General features: G+C 37.4%; 1 protein-coding gene across 3 annotated transcripts; it reads left to right on the forward strand.

Moving 5' to 3' along the window:
* The first annotated feature begins 1,293 nt into the window (after positions 1-1,293).
* Positions 1,294-9,417, forward strand: LOC131322478 (vesicle-associated protein 1-2). 3 transcript variants are annotated; one of them, XR_009198854.1, is made up of 8 exons: positions 1,294-1,529; positions 1,631-1,701; positions 1,797-1,878; positions 2,695-2,810; positions 2,909-3,073; positions 3,186-3,242; positions 3,439-5,710; positions 6,880-6,957. XR_009198854.1 is itself a non-coding variant. In XM_058353814.1 (8 exons), exons 1-8 carry the CDS (start codon positions 1,478-1,480, stop codon positions 9,000-9,002), a joined length of 732 nt encoding a protein of 243 aa, XP_058209797.1. In that variant the 5' UTR covers positions 1,295-1,477; the 3' UTR covers positions 9,003-9,417. The 3 variants fall into 3 exon arrangements, 2 of the variants coding, with proteins under 2 accessions (XP_058209797.1, XP_058209803.1); XM_058353814.1 differs by lacking the exon at positions 3,439-5,710 and adding an exon at positions 8,892-9,417 and having other exon boundaries at positions 1,295-1,529; XM_058353820.1 differs by lacking the exons at positions 3,186-3,242; positions 3,439-5,710 and adding an exon at positions 8,892-9,417 and having other exon boundaries at positions 1,295-1,529.
* Positions 9,418-10,237: the final 820 nt, after the last annotated feature.

Below are 10,237 nucleotides of genomic sequence, written 5' to 3' on the forward strand. Positions count from 1 at the left end.
ATACTTCAGGGTACAAAACTACCAGAGCTTTTGAATTTTATATTTTGGTGTTATCTTTTTGACAACCAAGTTCTTATCTCAGTAAAATACTTATTGAAGGGAAAAATAGCCTAAACATTACCTTTTAAGATGGAAAAGAAAACCATTTTTTTCTAGCCGGAATATAGCCTCGTTGAAGAGAGGGGAGGTCCAATATTTGCTTTAATTGCTCCTAATTAACTAAATTAACAGTTCAAGAATCAAATTTTTTATTTTTTGGTAAGTAAAAGAGTCTATTATTATGAAGCCTTGATCCTGCAATTTGAGAATTTCTTTACTCTCAATCACTGTAACTAAATTAAGGAAAATGTGAATAAGACATCCCGGACCCTCCTAACACTTGCATTTTTCACAGATAAAAAGAGAGTGATGTAAATATTTTTCGAAATTGATCCTCTCAACAGCATTTTCCTAATTTTTCCATTTATCTTCAAAAATTTTCCCAAATTATCTTCTCAAAATTGTTAACATGTTTTCGAGTCTCTAAAGGGTCTCAGAGACGTCCCGGACCTTTCTAGAGCCCGTTGTGGGCCCTGGTCGAGTTTTTCAAATTTACTTTAAGTTTTATTACTCACTCACTCAGTTTAGTTTAGTTTTTTTTTTTTTGTAAATGTGTTATAAAGAAAACCTTGGTCACTTTCTCATTCCTTGGGATGTCAATTTTCTCAACTCATCGCTGCCTCTGGCCTTCCCGCCTCAATATGAGCAGGCATTCCCCGATTTGAAAAGTAAATGAGGTGGGCATGGTATGTGCTACCCTTACTCCATTAAGTTCGCCCTACCTCGATTACACTTGACAAATATTTCATATTTATACTTTTATGTACGTTTCATTTGTTTTCAATATAAAAAAAAAACTTAAAATATCAAGTAAGAAATCACTATTTCATTCTTTGTTTTCTTTGTTCTTAACTTTTTAACTCGGACTAGTACTAATATTTTGCTTTCTTATTTTACAACCCTCACAAGAGATTAAAAATTAATGAAAATGAATACGACCTGATCATACATCGGATTTCATTGCGGCTGTTAATTTCGGCGGATTAAAAAAAAGAAAAAAAGTGTACCTATTACATTGCGGCTGTTGGGGGATTTTCATTTTCATTTTTTTTGTTGTTTTTGTTTTTGTTTGTTTTAATTTCTTCTTCTTGTTTGGGACTTTTTGTTATGAATATATGTTTCCGTTCTCTTATCTTACAAAAAAAAAAAAAAAAACCCTACTGTATGCCACGTAGCTGTCGGTCTGTGAGGTATCTCCTGGTCCTCCTCCTTACTAGTAGTACTACATTTGAACTCCAGATCTGTCTCCCCATCTCTCTTCCTCTGAAATTGGAGTACCAAATTCCTCACTTTTTTTCAACCATCGGAGTATCGCGTACTCCACCGGTAATCCCTTTTCTCTCCAGTCACCGGCGTCTCCCTCGGCAATCGCATCAAAATGAGCACCGGAGAGCTCCTCAGCATCGAACCCCAGGAGCTTCAATTTCCTTGTAACTTTCTCCCAATTACTTCCTTCATCATTTTCTCTTTCAATCTCAAGTATACTGCAGTATTTCTCATCTTTTCGTTTTATGCTTTTGTCGCCGAATAGTTGAATTAAAGAAGCAGATCTCGTGTTCTCTGCAATTAACGAACAAAACCAGCAACTATGTGGCATTCAAGGTACAATTTCTGATTATTTTTCATCAAGCCCTAGATGGTTGTAATTCTGATATTTTTTTTTTTTTTGTCTCTAATTTTTTGGATTGTGTTTTTAGGTCAAGACGACCAATCCTAAAAAGTACTGCGTTCGTCCTAACACCGGAATCGTATTGCCACAGTCTACATCCGATGTTATAGGTTTGAGTCTCTCTGTCTCCGTTATATAACGTTTTTCTCTTATATTTTTTTCCTGTTTGGAACGATTTTCTTCCATGCCCTTTAGTGGTATGGAGGCATGGATGCCCCGATAAATATGGACATTTGGATTGAAAAATGAGTAAATCTCAGCCTTTATATCAAAATCATCCACAAAAGGAGGTGGTTGTATGATTTTTCCGCAAAAATTGCAATTTTACTTACCACACAAACTGACTTTATGTACTACCATTTACTATGATGACACTTACCACAATGTGTGGCCACACTTACTACGAGAGGGATTCAACCAATGGTTGAGATTAAAAAACGGATATCCAACGGTCGAGGGAAAATGGGGGGCATGAATGCCCCAAACCGGACAGGGGCATCATAGCTGGATTTTTGGAACTGAAGAAAAGAAGAGCCTGGAGTACAAGAATCCTAGGAAAGTGTAGACATTTCTCAGTGTTTGCCGTTTGGTATTGCGAAAGAGGGAAAGGGAAATAACTTTCCCTTGTTTGATTCCAAAGAAAGGAGGAGGGAAAACAATAGCCTAACCTAACAAAGAAAATGAGGAGTGTAAGGAAAAGAGGACGAAATTAACTTGAATAGTTTGAGTTTCCACCCCAAACTAGAAACTAGACAAGAGAGAAAAATTAAGGTTTTCTCTTCCTTGTGCTTTCTTTCCTTAAGTTTCGATTCTGTCTTGATTTGAGTTTTCTACTGTATGGGTCATCTACTTATCATAGGTGTAGTTAGTTATTATACTAATTTCTCTCCATTTGCTGGTGTATTGTCAAATTATGCGTGGTTTAGTGACAATGCAAGCACAGAAGGAGGCTCCTGCCGACATGCAATGCAAGGATAAGTTCCTCCTTCAGAGCGCGGTCACCAGTCCTGGAGCTACTACAAAGGATATCACTCCAGAGATGGTATGTAAAAGTTTTATGTAATTCGTATGCAAGTAGCTAAAATTTGGATGAACATGTTTTTAGAGTTCTTGAGAACTTATTCTATTTATTTTATGAAGTTCCACAAGGAGTCTGGAAATACTGTTGAGGAGTGCAAGCTGAGAGTTTCTTATGTCGCGCCACCACAACCACCATCACCTGTGCGAGAAGGATCAGACGAAGGTTCTTCGCCAAGGGTTTCTGTGTCAGACAATGGAACTCTAAATACAGCTGAATATACTGCTGTGAGTATTCTAGATGTTTTACTGTGGTAATTTGAAAAGAAGTCGTCTTTCTGCTTTAAAAGTTGCCCATCCTTGCCCTATTACTTAAACTTATGTGCAATCATGTCTGTAGGCTTCAAGTGCCTTTGCCGAAAGGATACATGTCAATCCTCAAGATAACTCATCAGAGGTTAGGTTATGGTTTAAAAAAAATTCATTACTAGTCTTTGGATTTGGCATGTTTATATTGTTGTTTATACCTTGCCCTTGAATTTAAAGACCATGCCAGGTCCAAATCTTTTTTTAGCTTGGTACTTCTCGTATAAGTGGAATCACATGTTTGTAGTATGTGTCATGGAATTATATTATCCCTTTATCTGTCATAGCTTTCTGCCCAGAAGGGACATTACGTAGAGGAGTGCGGGGTGAGCTGACCCCATGCGAAAAGTGGGAAATTCTACTATTATGGTGTAAATCTGAATTGGCCACAAATTGACCCCATCAAGTATAACCATGGCCACAACCGTTATGCAAAACACGGGATTATTTCCTCTTAAACCCCCACCGCTTGACTGTTCCGACATATATGGTTCAACTGTCTCTCTCTCTCATCTATGGGTTGCCAATGGAATCATAGATTGTCTTAGATAAACATTTCTTCTTAATATTTAACTCTTGCATCTTAATCTCCAGAATCGTATGCATTGTTTTAGTATTTAATTGACTGATGTATCATTGAATTTGTATGAAACTAGAGAATCGTTATGTAACTTGGTAGAGATATGATTGATTTTTTTATTTTATTTTTGTTAGGGACCCTACATTCCTTCTGTATATTCAACAATAAAAAGATTATGCAAAGATTTCAAAATATGGACCTCATACAATGCTATTGTAGAAGTTCATGCATTTGCTTTTTTTTACAAAGTAGGAGCATGATGCCAGTGGCTTCTGTTACATATAAGTTGGGAAGTTTTAGTTGATTTGTGATATGCTTAGGTTGTAGGAAATAGATGAATATACAATTATTTACATAATAATTAGGACTTAAATTGATGAGAAATGCTACACATACAGATGTTTGTGCACATATCCGGACACAGAGGAACCATCCAATGCATGCATGGAAGTCCCATATGTACGGTAAACATGGGGCTTACACACATTGGATGGTTCCGCAACAATCTGTGTCTGAAACTGTGCACAGGTGTCTATGTCCCTAGCCTTTTCGTAAATTGACCCCGTGTACACAAATTTATGGAGTCGCCACTGTTTCTGCCCCCAAATTTTGTTTCCAATAGGTGCTTGCAATATTCGATAAATGTCTTCCATTTCCTGGAAGAGAGTTTGCAAGGATGTTAGTTTCTTTTGAAGGTTTGGTTGGTGGACCTATATCCCTGTGACCATGTTCTCGGTCTGTACGAATTATTGTTCATTTCCTTTCAAAATTAATTGTGGTCTGAATAGTGGGCATTGATTCCAATATCCGAAAACCATATTCACTCTAAAGTCGATCACAGAGTAGTCATTAAGCACTACTCCTATTTGGACTATCCTCCTGTACTTGCACTGTTGACGCGTTTAAAAATCTCTATTGTACATTAGACAAGAGAAGTACATCAAGAATAGTAGGTAGCTGTGAAAGCAGTTCATTAAATTTTGGATCACTTTTTTGAGGATGTGAATGTATTTATTTAGAAGATAGCTGTGGAAGCGAGACAAACTGAGGGTTGACCCCATCTTTTGGCTAGGTGAGTTGATGTAAGATTCGTGACTTAGAAAACTTCTCTGCTTACAGAATTGCTTCTTTTGTTTCAAGTGGTTTTATGAATCATTGGCATGTAGGCAAGTCTTTTCATATTGCTTTCATTATGCAACATCTTTTTGTTTTGAGGTAGCAAATAGCAATATATGCGTGAGAAGTACTTTTTTCTCCTTTCTTTTACATATACTATTCGAGCATGTCCTTGCATAATTGACATCTTGATCTCATGCATGCACACATGCTGCTTACCATTCTCTGTAGTCTGTTTATGTTTTGTCATTTTATTTGAATATGCATTGGAATCTAAACATTTAACAATTTTTGTCCACTTTGCCGCTGGGATGTTAGTATTTTTACTAGCGGTGGAAGCTATGCTCTTTCTCTTATTTGAATGCCTAGTGATGGTTTGGGGTGAAAAGGCTCAACTCTTGAATATAAATCTCGTCTTTTTTTTCTTTTTCTTCTTCTTCTTGAGCAATTGTTATAGAAGAAAATTGTGTCAAGAAGGGCATATCCTCATAAGTACTAAGAGGGCTATAAGCCTATAAGAAATACGGAGTATCTGACAGACATGAGAATATGTATATTTTGGAGAGCGGAATATGTTCCCTTCAAACAAGAAAAAAATATTAGAGAATACACAAGGGATTGTCCAGTTTTGATGCAGATAGATTCAGATTACAAGCTTTAACAGAATTCAATATGCAAGCTTTAGCCCCCACATGACGTCTGATCCAGCTACAGGCTCTGGGAGCTAAAACATTCCTGCAATTTCTCTCCTGCAAGAAGTACTGACTTTACATGTCATGGCTGCCCAAGCAAGCTTGCTAACGATTTTACGGAAATTCTCTTCTGGAACTGTCCACCAGCCAATTTACGTCATGGTGCCAAGGGTGAGGAGCTTTTGAGACACTTTCATATAGGTCTGGAGTAAGGCAATCAAAAAGCATATGCTTGTAGTGCTCATCTTCATGATTGCAACCATTGACAGGCAGCAAATTAGTAATACTAATACCCCTTTTTGTAGTTTATCCCTGGTTCAAAGCTTAAGCCTTTTTTTTTTGTGTAGCAGGCCAGATATGATACTGCCTAAGAATAATTCGTCTTGGGAATTAGTTTGTGCCAAGTAACAGCGTGTTTCTGAGTCCTCAAAGGATCCTATGTTGCTGTAGCATGCCAATGAAAATGAGAATTCACCCATTCAACCGAAGCAGGCCTTGCAGGATTGGGTGGGAAGGGAATATGTGAGAAATTTTGAGATCTATTTAGTGCAAAGACAAAGACATGTGCCTCAGTTCTAAAAGCCCGTCTCCACCAACCATTCTGAATAATTACAGGAAGTTTTTAATTAAGGAGTGCCAGAGTCATAGACAATTCTGGGGTGTGAACCTCGATCAAGTGACCTAGGAAATGGGCCAAATGGCAGTTGTCTACCACAAGAAAGTGATGGAACTCATCCTCACTGAAAATTTATCAAAAGGCCTGGCAATAGGTCCACCTTGAGGAGTTTTCTCCAAGTCTAGGAACAGTTAGCAGGGGTTCGTGAATACCAGACCTATTTACCTTCAATAACATGACAATTTTGTTTGGAGTAGAGGGCTGATAGGTGCCTCAACATTACTCCAGAAGAAGTTTGTCTTTCTATCTGTTTTGTGCTACACCAGTTCCTTTTACGAGAATCTCAGGACTTGTTTATCGAGCTTCTGCATGCAAGTAGTTGCTGGTCATTGTGACAATATATTATTGTCAATATAAACTGATATAAGCTATTTATTATGGTCCATTTTAAAAATTCATCCCTTTTTCTGGTAAATAAAGCGTCTCCCTTTCGAAATAATTTTTGCCAGATTTCTCTGTTGAATTTGTATTTGTAATCCTGTTTACTTTCTGGCCTTGTTTATCGGGCTTCTTCAAACAAGTTGTTGTTGGTCATTGTAACTATATATTACAGTCACTATAAACTGGTATAAAAACCTGCATTTTAATTCGATTAGTTTGCATGTTTTATCTGGTGACTGCAGTTCATTATTTTTATTTAAGCAATATTCTTATTCATTTTCAGGCGAAGGCTTTTATTTCTAAGCTGACTCAGGAGAAAAATTCCGCAATTCAGCAAAATAACAAGCTTCAGCAAGAATTGGTAAGGAAGTTTTGGAATCTTTTTTTATCACTCTATCATTGTCCTGCTTATGGAAGCAGCCCTATATTCGGAGTAATTATTAAGTGGTTTGGCGGCACCGCCGCATGGTGCCAGAACACCCCCAACCACATATTCTTAGGGGCCCATATACTTAATTTTGGGCCACTCATGAATGTGGTTGTGGAGGGGGTTGGAGCACCATGCATGTGGCAGTGTGCCAGGAGCATCCAATAACTTATCCTATACTTGGGTCACAAAATGCCTTGAACAGTAGATGTAGCACCATCTTGTTACGAACAGGTTATGTTATTTTACTGTTCCCTTGGATGCCAAAAAAACCACTTCACAGTTATAGTGCGTATTGAATGTTTTTTACATGAATGTGATCCTGCATAGAGCAGAATTTACATGGTTTCGGACATTCTGTAAATCGAAAAGTTACTTGTATGTTGCACATTATTCCACAACTATTTTGACTTCATTTTGTGGCAAAAACCTTTTGAAATTCTTTTTCCTGGTTTAGACACTGCAGTGAATATGCAAAGCCCTCTAGGAGTGGTAATGAATAAATCCATGTGAATGACAAACTGTGATCTCATATCTCATTATGTTTAGACCAAATCAAGTAAAAGAGTACAACATTTTGAAGTACTTTTCTTGGGTAAAACATTCTGAGAAAAACACACCATAAGGTAATGCAACTTTTGTACTCGGCAAAAAGAAAGAGAAATCTCTTAACGATTTACAGAGTATCTCATAGGTCACTAGTCTGTAGAGAAGGGAAAACCCCATCTGTAGCCAAAATAAAGGGATCTCGATACCAATTGTTAGTTTGAAAAATTTTAAGCTGTCGTTTTCTACCCCTTGACAAGGCTATCCATTACTCTGAATAGTCCATCCTAGTGCACCACAGTACTAATGAACTGCGAAGTACCAACCTTCGATTAGGGAATGAGGAGCCAATGACGTGTTCCCATTTCTCGATTATTTTGGCAACTGGCACCTTTCCATTGAGAACATATTTTCTGGATCCTAAATGGAGGAAAAGGAAAAGGTGAATTGCAATGCTTGTGATTTGCAATTTGTAGTATGATTGTGTCGTGGATGAAAGTAAAAATGTATGTGTGCTTTTACCTTTTCGCTTACGATTCTTTAGCGATATTTTCACATTTTACTGCAATAGTCTATCATTACTGCAAGGAGTGGCCTACTGAACTCTGTTGCGTCGATTTGTGTGTTGGTATTTAGTCCTATATCTAGGTGTTAGATTCATATAATTGTCATGTCCTGGAGAAAATAGCGAAATTCTATTTTACTTTCCTGGCTAAATGGTATTGACAAGATGTCATAAAGTATTTGGCATACATAGGAGCATTATTCAACGTTCAACGTTAAACATGAATTATCATTTGACTATAAGCTTCAATTAATAGAATGCCAAACTTAATATTGGACATATCTTTTACTCTTACCAAATGAGTGTGAGGCATTATGCATTTAGAAAAGGGGAGTGATTTTCACACTCAGCCATTGGCACTTCTCTCTTTGTCTTTTATATATGTGAAATTACTAAATTACCATTTTCTCTAGAGTCACTTTTTCTATATGAAGGGCAAGTTGGTAATTTCACGTGAATAATGACAAAAAAGGGAGTGCCAATGGACAAAAGGGAAGTGCTAAAATCGTAACCCTTAAAAAATACTATGTAACAAAGATGTTACTTTGGAACTTCTTCACCATGTGAAAATTGTGTAAAATGACCAAAAAACAATACCTTGTGAAAAATGTGTAAGTCAACAAATGCCCCGTTTCATAGTGATGATAATGGATACATGACGGGTTATCAGAAGATGTTCATCTTTAAGTTACGCATGTTGTAAGAAATATAGAGTGTCAACATAAACTGACTTAATTTGAGCTTTCTCCATGTTCAGGAGTTCTTGAGACGAAAAGGCAACAGAAGCAGCGGTGGAATTTCGTTCATATATGTTATTATTGTTGGTGTGCTTGGCATCTTTTTGGGTTTCCTTCTAAAGAAAACATGACTCTGGAGCAAGCCATGTGTTCATTCATCTGTTGTTAACCCGTGTTTAAAGTGATTCAGAATACGGAAGAAGTCAAATGTGTGATCAATAGGAGCGGCTTTGTATTGCATTAGGCATCATGTACTTGGTTGAGGAAATATGCTCACAGATGTGTGATGACTTGGTTAATTGTCTTGGGAAAGACTGCAAGGGCGCATTACTTGTGTGAGTAGCTATTTTATTCGCATATGCTTATTTAGATAAATTAAAATGTTTCTGCGTATTTTTAGTCTTATTTCTTGTTGAATCAAATTATACAAATTTATATTAGTAGTTGTAGAACAGATACATGTCGAGGTATTTTGGCAAATGCATTGCTTGTATGCGGAATTCTTTGTAATCCTTTATCCTCAATTGGATCTGCTTTTAGTTCAAAGAATCGTGCTTGCCTGGTGAAAGTTGAATGTTTTCAGTTACAGAGACACTGGTGGTGAATCTTCAGCACTGGCACTCTGTTGAGTCGATTCTTGATGAGTCCCTCCTGCGTGCGCCGTAACGTATGTCTATGGAGCTGTGTGGTATTGTTGTATTGAGTGGCTTAACCGAGCTTATTCTTATCTACTGTTTTGTTGTATCAGTGTTGGTCGTTTTTCAGATACAATGCTTTTCGGAAAAATCTTGGCTGGCATTTATGAAGTGGCCGAACCCATTTGTTCTTCCCATTTACCCTTGGTTGTGGCCTTTCTACTTTGATTGGATGTGGTTAAGATTTCTCTTTTACGTACATGGCTTAAAAATACTCCTACATTTCAGCCCATGAGAAAGAGCGAGTCCATGAAATCAATCAAACTAACTTTTATTTTGGATGCAGCGCTAGACCCGGGAGGTTGGACTCGACAAACATTCTGCACAATTTTAATAGTGGGCCAGGCTGGAGATGAAGCCCACTGAGTTAAAAAAGTTATTTTGTTTTTCGTTTTTTATTCCTGGGAAAGTCAGCAGTGTTAGTGTAGTTAGTGAGATTTGATCTCTAGTTGAATGCATGGACGTACATGATACCTACAAATGAATTACCACTCCACTTGCACTAAGTTCAAACGTTGAAGTATGAGATGGATCAACTCCGTTGCACCACCATACCATCGTCCAACTTAAACCCCTCATTTTGGAGCATATCTGCGTGAATTTACTCTCAAGAATTCATGACCTCCGTTCATAATTTTGGTCACACCGCAAGTAAAATTGGAATTAAGCAG

The sequence above is a fragment of the Rhododendron vialii genome, chromosome 1a (assembly GCF_030253575.1).
Source record: "Rhododendron vialii isolate Sample 1 chromosome 1a, ASM3025357v1".
Taxonomy (NCBI): Eukaryota; Viridiplantae; Streptophyta; class Magnoliopsida; order Ericales; family Ericaceae; genus Rhododendron; species Rhododendron vialii.